At 50.1% G+C, this 21,323-nt stretch overlaps 2 protein-coding genes across 5 annotated transcripts; one reads left to right on the forward strand and one right to left on the reverse strand.

The window, feature by feature from the left end:
• Positions 1-151: 151 nt before the first annotated feature.
• THEGL (theg spermatid protein like) lies at positions 152-8,995 on the forward strand. The gene is made up of 9 exons (XM_053941150.1): positions 152-195; positions 874-916; positions 2,972-3,025; positions 4,015-4,137; positions 5,709-5,822; positions 6,113-6,233; positions 7,294-7,425; positions 7,954-8,129; positions 8,719-8,995. Exons 1-9 carry the CDS (start codon positions 171-173, stop codon positions 8,831-8,833), a joined length of 903 nt encoding a protein of 300 aa, XP_053797125.1. The 5' UTR covers positions 152-170; the 3' UTR covers positions 8,834-8,995.
• A 798-nt stretch (positions 8,996-9,793) lies between these two features.
• On the reverse strand, positions 9,794-15,137 carry HOPX (HOP homeobox). Of its 4 annotated transcripts, none has more exons than XM_053941152.1 (4): positions 15,057-15,137; positions 13,383-13,558; positions 12,624-12,758; positions 9,794-11,096 (listed from the first exon to the last, which is right to left on the reverse strand). In XM_053941152.1, the coding sequence occupies exons 2-4, from the start codon at positions 13,524-13,526 to the stop codon at positions 11,019-11,021; spliced, it is 357 nt and encodes a 118-aa protein (XP_053797127.1). In that variant the 5' UTR covers positions 13,527-13,558; positions 15,057-15,137; the 3' UTR covers positions 9,794-11,018. The 4 variants fall into 4 exon arrangements, with proteins under 4 accessions (XP_053797127.1, XP_053797126.1, XP_053797129.1 ...); XM_053941151.1 differs by lacking the exon at positions 15,057-15,137 and adding an exon at positions 13,826-14,024; XM_053941153.1 differs by lacking the exons at positions 9,794-11,096; positions 15,057-15,137 and adding exons at positions 11,110-11,484; positions 13,826-14,035.
• Between the last annotated feature and the right edge of the window lie 6,186 nt (positions 15,138-21,323).

The raw sequence follows: 21,323 nt of genomic DNA on the forward strand, positions 1-21,323 counted from the left end.
CCCTGGGAGGCCAGCCTGACAGGGGTCCTTGTCACCAGTGGGCAGATGCCGGGGCCGTGCGGCTGCTGCCGCGGCCCGGGCGCGGGCTGCCCTCTGCCCCGGGCTGTGTGCCCGGGCCCGCCGCGGCCGGGCGGGGCGGGCGGAGCCGTTGGGCGGGGCGGGGCCGGGCCATGGCGGCGGCCGGGGGCCTGCACGGTGCGTGGGGCCGGGGCGGCCGGGCCCCAGCGGCGCCGGGACTCGCGGGCGGGGGCGGCCCCTCCGCCGAGCCCCGGCCCCGCCGCTGGCCGCGGTGGGCTCGGGGAGGGAGGGCTCCCGGGCACGGGGGGCTGGCTGGCGCCGGCAGGCCCCGGCCACCGCGGCGGGCACTGCGGGATGCCGGCCCCGTTTCGTGGCCATCGCTGCCGTCAGGGCACGTGGCTGCACGTGTCGCCACGTCGCTGGTTTTCCTGTCATCCCGTATCCCCCACCCCCCCCGCTTGTTTTATACTGGCACCGAGTCCCAGCTTAACACAGCTGCCATTTCCCCGAGGCTCTGAAAACCTCCCCTGGAAGCTGCTGAAGGCAGTCATAAGGGGTGGCTACACAGTCAGGTGGGAGCCTGCAGGCTGGTGACCACTGGTGCTTGTGCCAGGAGCAGGATGTGGTGCTGGGGGTGCTCTATCCTGCAGCCTTGGGGGCTGCCAGCATCCCCTGTGAGGAGCAACCACTGGAGAGGAAGGTGCCAGGGAAAAGCAATACAAACATCTGCTGAGAAGCTGTCCTGAGGAGATGCACAAACTTCATCTGCCATATGGTCATTGCACGCTAAAGAGCAGGCAGCCCAGGCTCCAGGTGTTACCAAGCTTTTAAATTCACCTGTTCTTGTCTTTGCAGTGTCATCTTACACACCTTGCATGTGTGTACACCCACGCAGCAGGTAAGAAGCCCTCCCCTCCTGGCTGGGTGTTCAGGCCAATGCCCCATGTCTCTTGAGAGGGCTCAGTCGGGGATTTACACCAAGCAGTGAGTCAATGTATCGGATGACGCTGTGATAAACACTTGAGAGGAAATTATGTCCGGTTTTGCCCTTACCCCAGCTTCTGAAAAACATCCGACCATCCTGCCCCTTCAAAACGGAAGCTGTGACTCTTTGCTTTACAAGGAATTGATCTCAAAAGGATTTGATCTCCCTTAAGCAATGAGTCTGTGAATGCTCAGACAGTGGAGGGGAGGTGTTTCTGTGCCTGGCTGAAGCAAGGCATTCCTGGGAAGCATGAGCAGGCCCATACAACAAAGGCTCCACCAGGGCTGTCCTGTCAGTGAGGTGGTTTAACCCCTTCAAGTTGCAGAGCTGCTGAAGGTACATCCTGAGTGAGGTTGCCTGTCTGGCTAGAGCTTTTGCCATGATAAATATAATCTTTCTTTTTGTAATTGGAAAAAGAACAAAAAAGATTGCCAAGTTGAGTTGAGAGACCTGATCTGAATGTATGCGTGCCTCATTCCTTGGCTGGATCATGATGCAAGCTTTGCACAGCAGTGTGGGGCACTAGGGCCATGTGCACTATGTTGTGCTAGATTTGGCTGTGGCTGTGTGCTGGATCTGTGCCAGCAGCTGAGGAAAAGCAATGAGCCTGCTTGCAGAGATAGTGCCAGCTCTTCAACACAGATAGGCTGGGGGGGGACCTCTCTGTGCTAATCCTTTACCCCCTTTTACCTTTGCAAGGAAAACCCCCTGGGGACCCACTTGGGGCTTAAACTGGGGTTTGGCTCCTGAAATGACATCTGCCTTCCTGACTGTGTCCTGTCTTGAACTGGTGGCAGGGGGCCAAAGTCCTACAGGCAGTTGCCTTGTGGGATCTCAGCAGGAGCAGTGTTTGCAGCGCTGTGGCCCAAGTTAGGCGTGACAGGCATCTCGTGCAGTGACGATGCTGTAACAGCAGCCTGCCATTTCAGGGATCTCTGTGGTGCTGAGCTCTCTGACATGCATTTGCCAGGGCTTGGCATCTTACTAGCAGTATTAGCCCCATCAGAGAAACCACAGGTGTGTCCCCAAAGCACAGATTGTTTTCTGTTGGCAAGTCTCTCTCTCTACTGGTGTCCTTGCTCTTCTCTAGGCCATGCTGCCACATTGCTGGGTGACATGGAGCAGGGAAGCAATGCCTCAGGCTTCCACCTGTATTTTTTCCATGGTGGAGCACTTCCACAGCTGCCTGCACAGTGTGGTTGTTCACCAGCTGGCTGTGGGTAGGCACCTGTAGCCCCAGTGGGTGGGTATGGGCTTGGTCTGTGACATCAAGGAGTTGTGTAATACACTTGTGGCACTGGATTATCTTGTTCTCTTTTCTGTACCAAGGCTCATAAAGTTCAGACACTTCCCAGTCACTGGGATTTCAGGCCTCAGAAGTGATACCTGATCTTCATTAAAGTTTTTGGTCTGTTGTGTATTCAGTAAGAACATTTCCAGAGCTGCTCCTAGGGCAGAGACCATGTATGTTCCTGTGTCTATACAGCACCTAGGACCTCTCTGCTAAATGGACTGAAATAAAATGTGCTCCTAAAGCCATGTGGAAACACGGTGCTGTCCCCATGGTGCCTTTTAGAAAACCACAATGTGGTGATAACAGGTTTTTGTTCATCCGGGCTCCCATAGGCTGGGAGATCATCCTTCTTGTACGTGTTTCATGGTATGTTATTGACCAGAAAAGTTCCTTCCCACTCTCCTAGAGATCAGTGGAGGCAGAATTGCAAATTTGTCTCTCTGCAGTCCAAGACAAAACACAAAAATTTGTGGGCTGGTGAGTTTGCCAGATGAAATGGGTGGAAAGTACTTGAAGAGAGAGGTCCTTAAACACGCTCTCTCAAGGGAATGGAGGCAAAAGCACAGGGCTTTGAGAGTGTTTGTATGATTTGAGTACAGCAGTAGCTTCTTTATGCTTTGTTGATTTAACTGTATAGTTAATGGCATGTTTGTCCTTTTCTGCAATTTTGGCAGGATAGAGATACTTGCAGACCCCAAGCCACTATTTTGCCAAGCCAACAGTTCCACGTAAGTAGGTGCTCAAACAGCACTTGCTCAAGGGCTGCGAACTGATGGGACTCAGCTGGAGCAGACTCTTGGCCATTGTCTTGCTACTCCTTTCCCCTCTGTCCCTAGAAAAGCAGACTGAGATGTTCCATACTTGAAGGGCTCCCTTCAATTTGCTCTTTCAAGTTCTCAATCAAAAACCTGGGTTTCACCAAGCCTTGCCTTTGTTGCCCCATCTGATCTGAGCTGCCCAGCTGAGATGTTGCGGGGTAGGATGGCATGTGGCGCAAGGTGACCGGACCATGGGAGCCAGGCTGCTCTGTCCTGGAGGATACAGCCCAGCTTTAGGAACAGAGTTGTTGTCTGTGTGATGTGATCAAACTACAGCTTGACAAGTCAGGGCAACAGTCTCTTGATAACATCTCTTCTCTGTTATCTGTATGGGTCTTGAAAAAGGCTCCACAAACCCATTGCCCTGCTGTTCTCTGTCCCAACTACCCCAGTACCCTCTCCCACCATGGCCTTTCAGTGAGGGATGAGCAACTCCAAATTTGCCCTGGGCACAGGAGAGTAACCACTAACCTGCTGTAAAACCTCACCCACTTTCCATGGCACACCCTGACTGTAAAGTTGTTACTGTTTTCACAGTCATACCTGTGGTATAGTTAGGTGGTAATGGTGAGGCAAAAGAAATGCAAGATGAAACTCCTCCAGGGGTTTCAGAGATGTAATTAAATGACCCTCTCTGCACATCCACTGGTAACTAAAACCTATCACTTTAAGACTCTTTTCTTTTTAGTTGACAACAACCAGCAGGAGTGTTGGGAAATTCAGAGCTACAGAAGGAGAATGCTCAGGGGATGCTAGTGGCACTTTGCAGGTGTGGAGAGCCATAGGGCATGTGTGTATGTGTGTGTGTGTGTATCCTAGGCAGGGAAGGATAGCCCCAGCAAACACATTTCATACTTGTGCCTGTTACTAAAATTTGACAACCTTGCTGTTCATGCTAGGCTTGTATGGGGAAACCAAGAAACGATATGGACCCTCTCACCGGGTGCTATGACAGCTCGACCATCTGCAAGAATATTGTATCTGTGCAAGCCCAAGAAAGATTTTAGCAACTATGGGCGCAGGTCAGTCATGTGGTAGCACATCCTGGGGAAGGAGGCAGCTCAGAGCATACTCTCTAGGGGGCTGTACTGGCTCCCAGGGAAAGGGGAGATGCCATCTCCTCTCCTGAAATGGCTGCCATGCAGATAGCTCCATGGCACTGAAACTCACCAGCTGTTTTGTGCTTGGAACGGGGGCTGTCTGAAGCAGGGAAGAAAGTGCTATGGGAGCATAGTCACCCTGAGTACTTGACTTCCAAAATGGGGAGGAACTGTGGAGTGCTAAATTTTGGTGACCTTTTATGTCCTCATACCCACTTCCCAGCTGTGAGAAGGGCTTCTGCAACACGTAGTTGCAGAAATGTGATTAGAGCTCTGGGTTCCCATCAGCTGCCCTAGGAGCTTGTCTTGATCTCAGTCTCCAAGCACAAGGGAGCATGTTCCTCTGCTGTAACAAAAATACCCATCCAACAGCTCTGCTTCGGTTTGAAGTAGACATCATGTGCATGCATGCATTTCTTGATGGAATGTGTGTTGCACCTGTGAGTAGAGAGGAACTATCCCTAGTGTGTTCCATGTCCCACTGGGGCTGATGTAGCCCAGCCAGGCACCTGGACACTCCTGCATCCTCTTGGAGTCTGACCTAAATCTTTAAGGTAAGGTTAAGAACAGAGAAATTTTGCAGTGTTCAGCTGCTGGAAGGAATCCGGGTTTCTTGCCTTGAGTTAAACCTTTGCTGTCACTGCATGGTGTAAAACCTAGATCATGTTTTGGAATTGGAATGAAAATTGATGTAAAAAGTATAAATGACAGTGGTGCTGCATTACTTGAAGCAAGTAATTTGTAGCTCTTTTGGAGGAGATGAAGTTCTTTTGGAGTCAAAATGGTGGTTGCTAGTCTGTAAGAAGTCCTAGCGATGAGAATGGAGATGAAACTGTGTTGCACTCCTGGCTTTCCTCTACCTGGAGGAATGTCAAGACATGCATGTCTGTAGTTTTCTCCCTTCTGCCACTATCACTAGTTATGGGCTCTTATCATCCTGAGAGCTACTGTCTCTTGCTAAAGATGTCCATACTACAGCACTTCCTATCTTTCTGCTTACCTCTGCTTCCTTCTTCCCTGGTGATGACAGGCATATTCCAACAGTTATACTTGTTTGAAAATTGGATGAGCAAGGCTGGATGAACTAGGGGAGACACCAAGATGAAAGAAGCTACAAGGGCACAAGGTGCTATCAAGCCATTGTAACAGAAAGGTTTCTAAATTGGCAGAGCTGACCAACATAAATACTGCCTGATGTTGTGGGGCAGCTTCTTTAAGTGGTCCAGGAAAAGCCTAGGCTTAGAAAGCAGTGCACTGAGAGTGCTTAAAAGAGGACTCTTCAGATGCCAACAGCATTTAAAGTGAGGAAATTTCAGGTGTAAATGCCTATTTGTTCATGGCTTTTCCATGTGCACCAGTGCCAGATTTTGTACATGCAGCAGGCATGGCTTTTTAACGCGGCTTAGGTTACCATCTGCCAGGATCATGTTCTCTGTCAGTTGCCTTTTGCTAGCTCTTCTGTGCTGCTCCTCAAAGTCCTTCTTTCTGTACAGCTGCAGACCAGTAATCGGTGGGAATCCCCTGCTAGCGAAGTTTGGCTACCCTTCTGAACGGCTGCTGAGGTTGTCTGAACCTAAAAAATACCTCCCTGCTTACCTGGAGCAAAGGTGAGAGGCTAGAAAGCCTATAAGGTGCTATAGGTAGAGCCTTGGGTCTTGTAGCATCAGTGGTGTGTAATAAATGCAGGAACAGAAGATGGGTAAACAAAAGGCAGAATGCAGAGCAGGGTCTCTGCTGGGATTAGAACTTCTGGATTCTCTTATGGGAAGAGTTCTACACTGGAAATGGTCACAAGACAAAGCTGCCTTCTACTGCAGCAAATGTGAGGATTAGACATCCCAGCTGCTGCCAGATTGGAGAACATCTGAGTGACAGTGCCATGACTCTCTGCTTCCAGATCCCGTGAGTCCCCCGAGTGGCCTGTGTCCCTGGCTGCACAGAACTATAATGCCTCCAAGCGGATACTGCAGCTTGCCCAGCCAAAGGGGCTGCACCCAGATTTTGTGCCATCCAGAGAGGTGAGGAGGAGGTTGAGTGAGATTTGGAGGGTACAGGGATGCAGCAAACTGTCCTGAGTTTTTAGACCCTGTATCCCGCCCCTGGATGTGCCCAGTGTGTGGAGGGGAGAAGCTGTCTGGTTCTGCTGTGGTTTATGACACTGGAAGAAGCTGCCTTTTCAGAGAAGAATGTTGTCTTTGCAAATCTCCTGCTGAGAGACAAAGAACAGCCAGGTTGGAGCAGCCTAGTATAGCAAGTGAGCCAAGGGAGGCATCTGGGCTGCATCCTCTGATAAAGCAGCCTGGGAAGGTGGAGAAACCTGATGGAAATGGCATGTTTAACTCTTAGGGAGTAGTCATGTTTGTAGTTGGGCAGCTGTGCTCCTATTTGAGTACACAGGGGGCATGAGATTGCAAATACTATGTGTATTTTAACTACATTTTACCAGAAGCCTAATTTATATTTCTGAGCTTGTTCCTTTTAGGTGGGTCATTGCTTTGGCAGGGGTGAAAGGGCTTGGAGCAATCTCAGATTGCACTAATTTCCATGGCAAAGGCTAGGTTTTCTGGATGCAGCCTCTCGGGCTGGAAAATGGGAGGCTGGGCTGGTGCAGGACTGGGGAACCATAACCAACAATAACCCTGTGAAAAATTTTGGAAGAAGTCCCCTGCTGGAGAAGTAATCACATTTTCTGTAGGAATGCAGTTAACTGTAGCAGCAAATTTACCATAAAATCTGACTGTCTCTCCTTAGCAGGGAAGTTATTTGATTCAGCCAGGAAGATGAATATAAAAAACATGGAAGGAATTTCTCTGTACTTTTACCTGGCTACACAGGCTCTCATTACAGGCACTCCCCTCCTGGCTCTGAGTGAGCAACAGCTGGGGAATCCCTATAGCACCAAAATTACTTAATAGTTCAGGTGAAAGAAAAATAATGGATTCTGGAAAATTAAGAGTGACCATGTCTGCAGAGGAAGGGTGCTGGGATGCTCATCCTTGTGGAGAGGGAGCATGTCCCTGTGGGCTGCTGTACAAGCTCTGTGTCTGCACATCCCTCCCCCATTCTGGATCCATGCAGGTGCCAACACAGGTTTCCAGCTTTGCAGTCTCGGCCAAGGCATCGGCGCGGGTCCAGAAACTCGCTGAGCCCTTAATCAGGGAGCTGACCTGCTGCTCTAAGCACACCAAACCTGGTGTTGTCATCTCTACGGTAAGGCTGCATCACCCGGGACCCTACATGGATGGGACTTCTGGCAGAGGAGAGGGCACAGGTGCTCAATCACTTGTGGCTCTCTTCATGTCAGCCCTGGATGTGCTGCTCTCCATGAGGCTGGTGTAGCTGCTTCCTGACCTGGAAAGCAGGACTTGTGCTCCATTCAGAGCATGAACTGACTCTCAGCATATATCCCCAGAGAATGGCAGAGCTGTGCCTAACCTCTCTGTCCCTTGTGGGGACAGGGAGAGGTGGACAAGTGCCTAACTGGGATCTCCAGTGCTGGGGGTCGGTTGGACAAAAGGCTGTGAGTAATAGGAGGCTGGAGGGCAGGTTGTGGGACTGGCCAGGCAGTGATTTCTCCTTCTACAGTTTGCCTGGTGCCAAACACAACTGAGGACATGATTGAGTCCCATCTGTGTGTGGTCAGTGGCTGTGAACCTGGTAACACTGAACTGGTTGCAGGCTGAGTACCCTTGAATGCCAGGAGCATCTCTAAGGACCTTTCTCCCCATTCTTCCACAGGTTTCCAGGTCATCTCAGAAGGCAGTTGCAAGCCCTCGGACCATTGAGCTGTCGAAGCCCAAACAACTCCACGCTAAGTTCGTGCCCGCGCGGGATCCTGAGTGGCCTGTGACAGAGGCTGCCAAGCGTGCAGTGGCTACAGAAAGGATTGTGGCGCTGGCCCAGCCTAGCACAAGGTAGGTACTGCTTCCCTCTCACGGGGAAACGATCAGCTGCCAGCCCATTTTGTGTGGCTCATGGCACCTTGTTAATTTGTGTTTGGCCGGAGAGATTAGGCCAAGATTAGGAAGTGCTCTTCCACTTTCAAAATGCATGGGTTTTATATGTTTGGATGTGTTAATGCTACATGGATTGCGGTTTAAAAAGCCCTTTTGAGGTAGAAGGAGAGTCAAAAGAGAAGAAACAGGAACTCTTTAATTCCAGCAGAATTACTGGTTGGGACTTGTTATTAATTCCAACTATAAAAAGCAACCAACTGGCAAAGGGCAGAGTGTGATACACTCATGTTGCCCAGCATGTTGCAGCTGACCTCAGCCCACTTTGTAGGAAGCGCTGGGGAAGATGTTTCACAGAGGGTGAGGGAATGCCTGGCTGTAGTGGCTGTGAGAGATACTCCTCCCCTGACGACAGCAGCGGAGGTGTGATGCCTTTTGTCCTCCCTTGACAGGGAAGGGCAGGCTTAGGTGGAGGTGTGGGAGCTCGCAGGCAGCTGACAGCTGGCCTTGCTCCAGTCAGAATTCACCATCCCTACCCTCTCTCCTCCAGACCTCGAATAGGCTTGTCTGCACTCAACCCAGATGCATTCAAAGTGAAGGAGGCTGCTATGAAGGCAGTTTGTTCTCCACGGCTCCAAGAACTAGCTCGGCCAATTCAGCGCTAAGCTCCTTCAGAAATGCTCCTGCCATCTGCCCACATCACCCCTTGGAACATCACTCTCTCTGGGCTCTGCTGTGGCTGGAAAATCTCTTTGAACACAGCGTAGAGGCAGCACTCAGCAGGAAGGCTTTCTGGGAGTTAAAATAAAATTCCTTTAGAATAGTCATCAGGAAAAATTACAGAATTCAACTTAATGTGGGAAGACTCTCCTCCTAGGATGGGTTATGTCTGCAGTTTCTCTCTTGATTGTTTTGCTGTAATAGTTTAATAAGTAATGAAACAACTGCTGGGGGAAGGCAGCGCAGGAACTGTCCTTTCATGCAGGGAAATGTGGCAAACCAAACCCAAGAGCATGCAGTAAGTTGATGCAACACAACTCCTGAATTTGGGTTTAAAATTTTTTGCTAAAGTTTAAACATCTTCTTACTGACACTCAAAAGTTTTGTGCTTGTGACAGAAGTAGAAATACAAAAGGCTACAATGTATGTTGAGTTGGCTTGGATTTGGGACCTGTTTTCTCAAATGTCTGGGGAACAGGCAGATCCAGTTACATAGGTGGGTTAAAGCTGTGTGGTTCAGATACTCAGTTGTGTGACCTTGGGCAAAATAAGAGAGTTCTGCACTGGAATTTTTGGAGCCTAACTCAAAAAAAGCAGAGTTCCCCTCAGTGTAAGAGAGAAGGCAAGTTGCAAAGACTAAGCAGAAAACAAGTATTGATGCCAGAGTCTGCAGACCAAATTGTGAGCTCCAGTCAAGTCTGTGGGTGAGTCAGTTTGGCAGCTGAAATGCAGGGGAACAACACAGCCTGTGCGGGGCATGACATAAAGGGAGAATGCTTTTATCTGCTTCCTACAAGGTCAGTGTGTTTTGCACTGGCTGCCCAACCACTGGCGACAGGCTGGAGATACTGAGGCAAGAGAGATGCTCACCAGTAAGGAACAAAAGCCACAAATGAAAGCATATGGCAGTTTCAGAGCCAATGTATTTTAATCTTGCCCTTGTTAAGCTGATTTTCCTTCCAAAGGAGTAGAGGCAGGTGACCACAAACCAGAAGGGGATTAATGAGAAGATCCATTAATTGATTCAGTAATCCACTAAGCAGAGGAGTTTTGAAGCCCTTTGAACAAGGTAAGGTCACTGGGAAATGGTGCTGGTTATTTTTAGACCAGGCATTGTCCTGTGCCAGGATGGACGAGAGTTTGGACTTCATGCAAGAGCCCCAGTGCAACTGCATCCCTCAGGCTTGAGAATGGCCAGGAGGAGACTGGGGTCTCCCCCTAGAACCCCCATGCTGTGGGGGAACCCCAGCACCACCAGCCTCTGCTGCCCTGGGGATTAGGGGGTGTGGGGTTGTGTGGGCTGCCATGCATGGACCCATGGGTGCCCTAGGAGACAAGGCTTCTCATGGCTGTCCCTGTGGCAAAGGGAAAAACCACTGTGTCCACTGAGGCTGCCTGGGGGAAATATTGCCCATCCAAAGGAAGGAGTCTGCCTCCTCTCATGGGGGCAGGGAGCACAAGCAGGGACATAACACAGCTCCTCTCATCAAAAAATGTTGGGATTTTATTACTGCACTGGGAAAAAAAAAACATGAGTTCTTTCTCTTTGGTGACCTTTAACTGAAAGGTAAAAAAGGCATTCAAGGGTGCTTGGCTTGGTCTGATTATGGTGTAGGCACTTGGTTTGCCAGTATTCAGAGCTGATTCAGGCATGTTGAGCCAAACCAGGTCACCTGAACAACACACCTGGTTTTCCAGATGCCCTACTCTCTGGATGATCTGCACCTTAAAGCTAGCACACATACTCTGCCTCTGGGGATTTTAAAGAAAAGGAATCTTTATTTCTTCCTTCTATATTGGAACATATATCATGGCAAAATTTCTGCAAGCCTGGGACAAGGGCATGAAATTACCTTTTCTTGTGCAGCAGCTGTTAATGGGTTGGAATCACTGAATAGGTTATCAGCCATTAAAAGTTGTATACACACATGTGTATGTGTGTGTGTGTATATATATATATAAAATGTTTTTTTTTTTTCTGGTTATGTACATGTTAAATAAGATTTCTGTTAAATAGCAGAGTATTACTTAGTATCACAAAACCTATTGCAACAGAAGAACCCCAAGGAAACCCACTCTGAAGAGCTTCACCATCCTTTATAAGAGGCAAGGGGATTGGAGCAGCATCCTCTAGTCCCTGACAGACCCGCTTTCTGAGGGCAGCCCTTCAGACTTCCTCCACTCCGCCAGGCGCTGCTTGAACCATTTCTGGAGAGAAAGAACAAAGCAGAGACTGAGTGCACTGAGCTGAGTGAAGCCTCCAAATAACTTTGCTAAAAGGGCAGATGTCAGTACATGGGAAGAGGTGAGGGGAACTCATTGTGCTGCTGCCTTGTAGCAAGGTGCTGTTCCCAGGCAGTACAGGCAGCCAGGATTGTGGCTCCTGACCAAACAGTCTTGTAACCTACACGTGCACCTCTTTCAAACTCATTTCTCTAGCTCACTTCAGACCTTGACAGTATGACTGAGTCCTTTTTTTATTGCTGTGAGCCCAGGTTTTTCTTGGAGCAGAGTAAGAGATTGGTGTCTGTTTAAATGACTGGAGAAGTCAAACAATCATTTGCAGGTCCAAAACTGACAGGAATCGAAAGCTCACCTGTTTCAGAAAGCATGAGAGGTACATTGCACTTTGAGTCTCAACAAATTAAAGAACAAATCTATTTTTAAAATTGTTTAAAAATTGTCTTAGTGTTAAGGCAATATGCACATCTATGTTAGCAGTAATTTAGGATTATGTCTGTTGTAGCTTAGCATCTGGAAGCCTATTCCAAGAGCTGCTGATGCCACTTCAAGGCAGCCACAATTTAAAATATTAGATAAAATGTATCTGGTTAAAGCTACACTACCTAGGAAGAAAAGAAAGAAAAGAAATATTACTCATGTGCCGGAAGCACAGCTCAGCCTTTTGTTTGGCAATGTGCCTGTGATTCCCTTTGTTGCAGTTCATTTTGTTGCTATATTTGTTCATGGTTATTTTTGAAGGTATTATGGTCCATAATGATACAACCACAGTGCTCTCTACTAGTGCCTCTCACTCTCACACTGCCTTTGACCACATCCAGTCATATGATTGACAGCCTAGCGTCCTCTCAAAAGCTTCACTTTCTGTCCTAAACCATAATCTCCTCTTCGCATCTCATTGCTACTGAATTTTTTATTGAAATGGCTGTTATTTTTAGATGATAAAGCACTCCAGATGTCAAGGGCAATGATTCCCTGTGTTCTATGCAATGCAGGCACTTTGCAGCTCACCCCAGTGTTGATCCTATCCCTAATATGACCTCCATCTCCAGATCTCTAGGAGCACACTAGATTAGTGGGAAAAGATAGCTATCAGGGAAGATTTTAAGACATCTACAGAGGTGCCTTGGGCGTATATGGCCTGTGTTTACAAGTTGCTGTAGGAAAAAAGAAAAAGGAACAGTGCCATTGCTATGGAGAAAAAGGTATTTTAGGGGTACTGCCTCCTTGCTGCCTCAAACAAGCAGTGATTGATGCCTGCCTGTCACCAAAGCACAGTCCACTCCAGCTGAGGACTATCGTGCAATGGATGCTGTTCCAGCATCTTTTCCTGGGCCAAGCTAAATGCTGACATTGCCAGCTCAGCTTTTAAACCCCTTTGGCTTTGCTGAGGGACAGCCAGGCTTGGCAGCCCTCTGCAAACTGCTGCTGACTTTCCAGTGGGTTGGATTTCTTTTCTGTACCCATAAATGCTGCTATGGGTCTAGTAATCACCTGCATCACAATGAGCTGCACTGCCACCTGAAGGAACTGGGACGAAGCCTTTTGCTTCTGAAGCCCACGGTAGCCTGCAGGTAGCCAGTTGGAGCACAGGGCATGGTGGAATTCGCAGACAGTGGCAGCTTGTCCCTGTGGAGGGGTATTTGGGTTGCCTCTATGTCTCCTGGAGAGGCTGACAGACTTGCCTGACATCAGGGCTTAGGGACGCTGAGGGGGAGGGTGCACATCCTGAGAATGTCCCACAGCACATCCTGCAGGAATTGCATCTATCCTCTATGTATTTTAAAATGACAGTAGTTTCTTCAGACCTTAAAACCAGCAGTAGTTAGTGCATCCAAGACTATCAGAAAGGGTTTGGAAGAACAGCATGCACGGGTGGTACATTTAGGAGCAGAAACACGTGGAGCGCAGGAAGGATGTGGGGTACAGGGAGGTGCTGTGTTGCATTAGAGCTCTGTGGGTGCAGTTAGGGGTGTGCTGGGGGTTGCACAGGTGCAGAGGAGACTTGTGGGTGCCGTGAGGAGAGTGCAGGGGGCACGGTGGTGCAGGGAGTGCAAGCGGGGAGCACACGGGGCACAGAGGAGTGCAGGCAGTGTGGGGGAAGCATGAGAAGGGCAGGGGCTGCTGTAGGAAGCCTGTGGGGGGACAGAGGGTGCAGGTGTATGATAGACCAGGACAGGCAGGAGATGGGCACAGAGGCATGCAGGGGGAGTGGGGCTGGTGCCAGGGGCAGGATGAGAGGCATGCACTCACCAGAGTCTGCTCCTCGGACAGCCCGGTCTCAGCAGCGATGAGGCACAGTGTGGTGGGGTCAGGATGCTTATTCACCTTGCAGAAGTGGTATTCCAGGATCTCCAGCTGCTCCTCAGTGGGAATCACTGGCTTTTCCATGGCCATCTCCTCCTGGGGCAGGGCTATGGGGCCAGGCACTGCGGAGAGGGGCTGGTATCATTGCTCAAGCTGGGAGTGGCCAGTGGGGCCACACTTGCTGAGTCCCAGATTTGCCATCCGTGTCCCCACCAACCTCCCTCCCCCCACCGCCCCGCTCCAGCTGTGGGCTCTGGCTGCAGCAGGGCTCAACTCCCTTCCCAAAGGCATGCCAGGGAGCTGAGCTGGGAGCACCAGCCCCCCAGCAGCTCCTGTCTGTTTCCTGCAGCGACCACATGCCAGCAATGCCCAGCACTGAGCTGTCTCACCATCCTCAGCTGGCAGGAAGCTGCAGGCTGCTCAGCACTCCCCTGGTGCTGTATTTATAGCCAGTGTGACTCCCATGGGAACGATTCCTGTTTACAGCCGTATTTAGGCCTGGGCGTCACTTAGGAGTGATGTCACAGCAATGGGCATGTTCAGGGGGTTAATTTAAAGACAGTGGTTAAAAAACATTATTTATTCTCTGGGTGAAGGGACAATATCTGACATCCAACCTAGTGGGTTGTTGTTTTTTGTTGTTTTTTTTTTTTTTCCTACTTCCCAGTGATCAGGCAAGTTTGTGCAAAGGAATGATAAAACAGAGCATACATGATCTTCTGGGAGCATGGTCTTTGACCCAGAAACCACTCTATTTCCCCTCCTCAGGATTAGTGTCCTGGTCCTTCTCTTAGCAGTGTGGAAAGACATCACACAATGCTGGCCATGAGAAGGTGAGCTGCATTGTTTTAAGTAATATTTAATGTTACCACACGTGGGCATAAACAGTTAGTCCTATTGTTCCTGAGCATCACTGAACTGGTTAGTTGATTGGTTGGGTTTTGCTGTATAAGTGTTCGAATCCTCAAGGACTGTACCCCGTATATGTTTGTTGCTCAAGCACTTGCTGCTTCTGACTGTGGTCAGTCCTAGGTGCTCCCAGCAAAGGCAGCACCAAGAAGCCCACATTTTCCTCCAGAGTAACACTTGTCCCACTTGTGCTTTGCATAATCTCTGGAAGATTTGGCCCAAAAGAACAAGCAAAACAAGTGCATCTTCGATAAGTCCCACACCTCTCTTCTGCTGGGCTCCAGGTTTGCTTTCACATGGCAGAGGGTTGAGCTTGCTAATTCAGTCAACTAAAACACAAGGCACTGCCCCCACAGCATGCACAAGTCCCTTGATGCTGAATCACTGTGGTGTTTTTGAAACCAGGCTGTGGGGTATTGGCAGGGGAGGAGCTGATTGCAAAATGTGGCCTTTCTTGATCTGCTCTCCTGCTGTCCCAGTTGCTTGGCCCATCTCTATTGGCTGGTTGGTGTTGCTGGTTCTCCAGTGCTGCCAGGAACCCTTGGCCCTTCTTGGGCCTCCTGTGGGCCATCTGCTGCAGATCCTGCCCTGCCTCCACATTGCAGTCCAGCTTTTCCTTCCCTTTGGCTCTGGGGTATAATCCTGGAACATCCATCATGCTGCACTCCTACTGCATAGGTTTAAATCCAACTTGGTTGACTGGTAACTCACCTCTAGGTACCCTGGGGTGTTGAATGCCCCATGGCTTTCACTTACTGACAGAACTGCTAGGATGGAGCTCAACTTCAAAACTGTCTTGCAGCTTGTGAAGAGCCAGGTGCAGTGAGAGGCTGGAGAGATCCTCTTCTTTGAACTGTACCTCATAAAACAAAGATCCCCCCGAGCCTCCTCTGCAGAAAGTGCTTTGACTAATAAAAGAATCCTTTGGCATTTGAGTAGGGGCTTATAAATAGACCAGGGCTGGTTGTGAAACAGCCCACTCTGCTTGAGTCATTTGGTAAATAATGATTGTAACACAGTGGTTGTGTAACATTGGAGCACCTCTGAGCTCGATGGAGTGCTGGTAGACAGTATAGACAGTATCACCCACCAGGCCTAGGTGGACTGAAGAAAGACTATCTTTAACCCCAGGTACTGCAAGCCAAGCTGGCCTTGTCTGCTGTGTGTTGCAGCTGCCTGGGTTTCCTGGGGTCAGCTCAGTTCAAAAGCATCCATATAGGAAGGGGGCATCATAATTCAGTTCCTCATTCATGTGAGGTAGTAGGAGTCTGCTGAATGCTGCTCACCTACCTTAGATGTTTGTAGACCTCTGGAAAAGATGCAGGGGTAGAAGGAGGTCCCCTGGACTTGAGGTGCTACTTTCCAGCACTGTGGCTGCCAGGCTCTCCATGAGGTCAAAATGCAGACGAGGCCAAGCTCAGGCCACAAGTCCTGCCTCTTTTTTTTTTAGCACACCACTGAGCCACCTGCCCTTCCCATAGAAAACCCAGCCACAATGGGATCCTCATCACCTCCAGATCATGCATCTAGCCCAGGCCACCAGCAGCAACATGCCTTGGCAGCTCATAAATCACTGTTTGCAGGCCGCCACATTAACATGCATTGATGTGTGTGCATGGATTTGCATAGGGAACACATGCTTCACCTTTCATGTTTCACCTGCACAGCTATTTCTGCTTCTGATTATCTCCAGGTTCCTGAGGCATTTCCCCATAGGACACAGTATCTTCTACCTGCTGGCAGCTCAGGGTGCCCTGACATGTGGGATGTGATGCCTGATGGCTTTTCTTTGTGTCCCCTCTACCCCTGCTCTGGAAGGAGTCCAGTTTTTTACGTCTCAGGGTTGCGAGATGGGTTTCAGGGAAAGGCAAAAACCTGGGGCTCCTGGAGGGCTTTGCAGGTCTCCCCACATCACTCCACTATGTCCTGGAGGCTTTCAGGAACCATGTGACCGCACATGGCCTCTAGCACTTGGCACCTCCAGGATGCTAAATTTGGGGGTATATGACATGACTTGAGGGCACTAGGAGTGCCTAAATGGCCAGACTGGCCCTATTGAGACCACTAATCACCTGCCCACTACTTAAATGGAGCCTCGTTTAAGCCCAGGCATGCAGCTGGCCTTCAGGCTGTCCAACATCTCTCCCTGTACAGAAAGGTGATGGTCTCACTTACATTTCTTTAAGCGTGGCAGAAATGTGGAGACTCACAGCTGTTCGGCTTAGCTGCTGAAAAGCACCACTTCTCACTGTTTTTTTCCTCTTAAATTTTTGACAACATTGAAAAAAAAAAGGCTTTTTCAGTGCAAGGAATGTTAGCCATTTAGAAGGGCTGTGTGGCTGCAGCTGTCATTCAGCTGGGGTTTATTCACCCAGGCAGAAATGACAATGCCAGATGCACTGTCACAGGGAAACCACCACACCTGCTCTGTCCTAAGTGTCAAGCTAAAGACCTCTGGGGAATTCACACTTGGCTCTGACTGTCATGGTTTTAGGTAGAGTGATGTGAGAGCAGAAGCTTGCAAGTGGATCAGCAGTTGCCTGGGCCGTGGGCAGCTCCAGCCAGCATTGCTATGTACATGACAGCACCTGGTGCTCTTAGTGTGGCTGATAGGGCATTAAAATGCACCTCCAGGGCCATTTTAGAGTAAGCAGACAAAAGGTAACGGCTGATAGACACAAGTTACAGCAAGAGAAGATCTTATTATAAATATATAGTACTCTGCCCATGTCTTGTGGTTGCACCCAGCTCCCCAAAAACACTCTGGGGTTACTAGCAGGACTCCTAGCTCTGGCCTGAAATGGGAGAGGACATCTTTCTGCCCCCCAGCATGCTTGTCCAGCACTGCTAGTGCAGTCAGCATTTACTATCCTGGCAGAAATCTGCCACTTTTCCAGAAAAGACGTGATTGCTGTTTGCTCAGCTTTGCTTTTTTGAACAGTAGTCACAGTAGCTGGCTGGCTGTGCATCTCTCTAACGATTTACTACACCCAAAGCCCCTAGAAACCTCTCTGAGCAGTAGCTCCTGCCAAGCTGATGGGGCTCCATAGCCTCTGCTGGGCTGCTTGACCCCTTTCCCAATGCTCCCAGTGTCAGAGCAGGGATGCGACTGGAGGCATCTGCATCTGGTTTTTAGCTTGCAGATATTTCCTGCCACTGCAGGGATCGAAATAGCAGTTCTCAATGCAAACGAGCCCTCTTACCCTCCCTTGCTCTGCTGCAGAGCCATGTCCTGTCCTGAGCTTTGCTCATCCTCCTGCTGTGGGGTGGCTGTGGATAACATCAGCCAGCATGGAGCACAGGATAAGGTGGGACAGAGGCTTTAAAAATAAACTGGGCCCTGCAATAAATAAGGAAAAAACACCTGTCATGCATCCTGTAAACTACCCGTCCAGTCTTTTAGAAGATAATATCAGATGGGAACAAAGCAAACGGGAGCACTGCAGCTGCTGCAGCAGAGGCAGGACCCCGCGGTGGCCCCTGCCTAGGGTCTCTCCTGCCTGGGTGCCCTTCTGCCTGCCCCGGGCATGAGCCTTTCTGCCCTGCTGGGTGCAGCTCCGACCTCCTCAGCATCAGTACTCACAGGGGAACTCCTCTCTCCATGCCCCCCATCCCCAACTGCAAACCCACCCCAGCACCCCCAGCTCAAAGCCTGTGCTTACCTGGAGCTGGCAGGGACCAGAAGTGTGTTAAACAAGAACCCCGCAGGTCCTTGGGTGACTGCTTAAGTATCTGCGTGTGTTTGACAGGCGGGGACCTGAAAAACCTGCCGCAAATCACAGGAGCTCCCGGGATCCACAGCCACTCTCTGGGCTGGTAATTCAGGTTTGGCACCCGCTCCCTTTGGCAGGGCTCTCTCCGCGCGTGGTTGTGCGCGCCGCGGGCTCTCGGTGGCCCGGCAGCCGTCGGGGCGCGTCCCGCCACGCTCGGGGCCCCAGGACGCGGTCCCGGCCGGGGCTGCTTCCTGCGGGGGTACAGGAAAGGTGCAGGCGGGGTGCGGCGGAAACTGCGCTTCGTACAGCGGAGCTGCAGCGGAGCCCGCCCGTCCCTCCCGGCCGGGATGCATCCCGCTGCGCCGCTTTGAGGAGCCCCGCTCCCGCCTTGGCTGAAGGAGCCCGGCAGCGCTCGCTGCTGTGCAGGGCTGGATTCTCATCTCGCTTTAGTGTCTTGCAAATGATGTGTCCAGGTTTAATATTCCTGAGTCTGCTGTCACTTTAGTCAGCCCTGTGATCCCGCCAGGCTGGGTGTAAGGGCAGGGCTGGGTCCTGGATCTGTCCTGCTGCTGCAACCCTCAGAGGCACAACCTGGCTGGGGACGGGGCGGGAGAGCACAGCGTCCTCCTGTGCCAAAGCAGTCTCCTCGATTAAACTGCCTAGGAGCCTGCAGTTCTCAGTGTGGTGGTCTGGAAGCATTAGACAACAGCTTAAAAAGAGGCATCTTGTGGGGTGGAGTGCAGTGGGGAGGGGCTGATTTTTCTCTCAGTTTATAGACAGCTGGAAGGGGATGCTGGAAAATCAGAGAGGCTGAAGAAAGGGGTTATGAAAAATTGAGTACGGCTTGCAGTGGCTGAGATTATCTGCCAGAGCAAAACTCAAACTGGCACAGAATGCAAAAGCCGTGGAGCTGGCTGGAGCCAGAGGCAGGGAGCCCTGACACTGAGGAGAAGTGGCTGGACAAACCCAGGCAAGAAACCTGCCATATGTTTAGCAGTGGGCCAAGACTGTCCTGAAGAGGTTTTGTAATGCTGGGGGAAACATGGGCCAGGGCAAGGGGATTGCAAAGAGATCTGTGCCAAAGGACAGGCAGACCTGTGCCAGTTTTCCTAGCAGGATGACATTGATCAAGCAAGATCAGGGGATAGCTTCAATGCCTGATAAACTAAATGGTGCTGTTCAGTGGCTGCCAGAGAGGTTTTGGGGGAAGACTTGACCCTGCATGCCTTGGGCAGGCACCTGGCCAAAGGAATACGTCTTGTTTATCACTGGTGCTAAGCAACAGGAGCACGGCTAGCAATAGGCGCGCACAAGCAGATTGGACAATGTGTCTGGGGGATGGCTCCAGGAGCAATGGCTGGGGGCATCATGGTGCATTCAAGGAGGCTGGAGCAGACCCCTGCAGCAGGACTCCGCCTCGGATTTCAACCCCAGTGTGGGAAAGTCCAGGCAGAGGTCCCGAACTGCATAATGACATGTCCTTAGGGGAGCTCTCAGGGGTATTGCTACTTATCTGCCCCATGTCTGTGCTTTGCTCTGGCATCTGCTCTTGGCCAGCCTCGGTGACAGGATAGATGGGAAAATATCCTGGTCCAGAAAGATTTTCCTATGTTCGTATGCTGTCTTTTTTTGCTTTCTGTGCATATGCCCTGAGCGTTGCAAAATGTGAGTAACATAGCCTGCAGGAACAGGATAGGCTCCTCTCTTCCCTTGTTTATTACTGTCAATGGAGAAAAAGCCTTTAATGTGGAAAAACTCTTTTCTCTTAGCATGTGAACCCAGCCCAGGCTTGCACTGGGAGCGCTGGCAGTGACGTGTTTCAGGCTGAGATACCCCATTGAAAGGTTTCAGAGGTGCTGGGAAGTCCTGCAGTGACAATATGAAAGTCATGTCACAAATCTGTTCGCATCTGGCTGGCATATGTTAATGCTTCTCTGACCTTTTCTGAAATCTTTAACGCCCCATTTCTCCTCCTGGGAGAGGGTCGAAGTACTGCTGGAATTTATGTCTCACCTGATATGAAGAGATCCTGTCCCCATAGGATGTCCTTTGTCAGCAAAATTAGAGTAAATAGAAACAAAATGAAAGGTGCATCCAGGCCTAGCACAGAGACTTTCTTCCTCTTGAGAAGAAGTACAGCTGTTGTGATGTGCATTTGACAATTTTGCATAATACCGTGGCATTGCAGCGAGGGGTTGGCAGCTGCAGCCCACATTCAGCACCCCACTGCTCTGGACCCCTCTTGCAGAGGCTTGAATATCATCCATATTGCTCCATGGCAAGATGTTGGCTGAAGTCACTTTTGGGGGGGTAGGTGGGCTGGACATTCAACACACAGCTGATGCCCATGCTGGCCCAGTTGTTGTCCCTTTAACACTGCATGGAGACAGAATGGAAAAAAACATGGAAAGGAGAGGGGCAGAAGCAACTTGTCAAGCCATCAGGATAGAATGGGCTATAACATAGCTTTTCTGACTTGTTCCTCCTTTTCGTGCATGTGTCTCTCTTGAATTTTGCCATGTTTTCTTTCCTGAAAATGAGGCTTAGCACCAGCACCCCTTGCTGGGGATTAAGCAGAGATTTTTTTTCTTTTTTCTGAGTATGTGAATCAAAAAATATGTGCTTTCCAGACTCCACCCCAACCCAAGTGCCAGAGAGAGCGCAAAAGCTTCCTTTCTCCCTCTGAACACCCCAATGCAAAGGAAAACCTCAAAAGCCATCTTCTGTTTTGTTTACCAGTGTTTTTTTGTTTTTTTTTCCCTGATGTGCTGGGGGTCTCTGGCTGCTGATCCAAAAAAAAAAAAAAAAAAGAAAAAAATTGGCTGGAAACAAGGCTTTCCAGAATATTTTGGCTTCCATTCAGTTAGAGAAGAGTTTTCTAACTAGCCAGTAGAGACTAGTACAGACTAACAGGACAACTCTTGCAGCTAACCAGATGAGACTTCTACCTTCATAACCCACTTGCCCCATAACAGCATAAGAGATTGGTTGTTCTTCAGGGTGCAGCTGGCAATAGCCTTTGTTGGACGACCCAACACACGAGAACTTGACTGAGTCATTGTTCTCATTTTTTCCCCTAGGAGAGCAGCAACACTGGTTGCACCCCGAGAGCCAGCAGCACACCGTGCTTAATCAGACCATGCCCTGGCAGGGGCATGGGGAAGAGGAGGTGGGCACAGGTGGCTCCTGCTGCTGGAGCAGGGCTGCTGGCCTGGCCTCAGCAACTGCCTCTTCTGCTCTCTCCTTCATGCATTTTCCTTTGGTT

The sequence above is a fragment of the Vidua chalybeata genome, chromosome 4, assembly GCF_026979565.1.
Source record: "Vidua chalybeata isolate OUT-0048 chromosome 4, bVidCha1 merged haplotype, whole genome shotgun sequence".
Taxonomy (NCBI): domain Eukaryota; kingdom Metazoa; phylum Chordata; class Aves; order Passeriformes; family Viduidae; genus Vidua; species Vidua chalybeata.

Coding starts and splice junctions, on each gene's coding strand:
- THEGL (XM_053941150.1), top strand. CDS start 171: ATGGCGGCGGCCGGGGGCCTGCACG. Junction 5,823..6,112: donor CCTGCTTACCTGGAGCAAAG/GTGAGAGGCTAG, acceptor CTCTGCTTCCAG/ATCCCGTGAGTCCCCCGAGT. Junction 6,234..7,293: donor ATTTTGTGCCATCCAGAGAG/GTGAGGAGGAGG, acceptor GGATCCATGCAG/GTGCCAACACAGGTTTCCAG.
- HOPX (XM_053941152.1), bottom strand. CDS start 13,526: ATGGCCATGGAAAAGCCAGTGATTCCCACTGAGGAGCAGCTGGAGATC. Junction 12,759..13,382: donor TGTCCGAGGAGCAGACTCTG/GTGAGTGCATGC, acceptor ACCCCTCCACAG/GGACAAGCTGCCACTGTCTG. Junction 11,097..12,623: donor TGCAGCTCATTGTGATGCAG/GTGATTACTAGA, acceptor CTTTCTCTCCAG/AAATGGTTCAAGCAGCGCCT.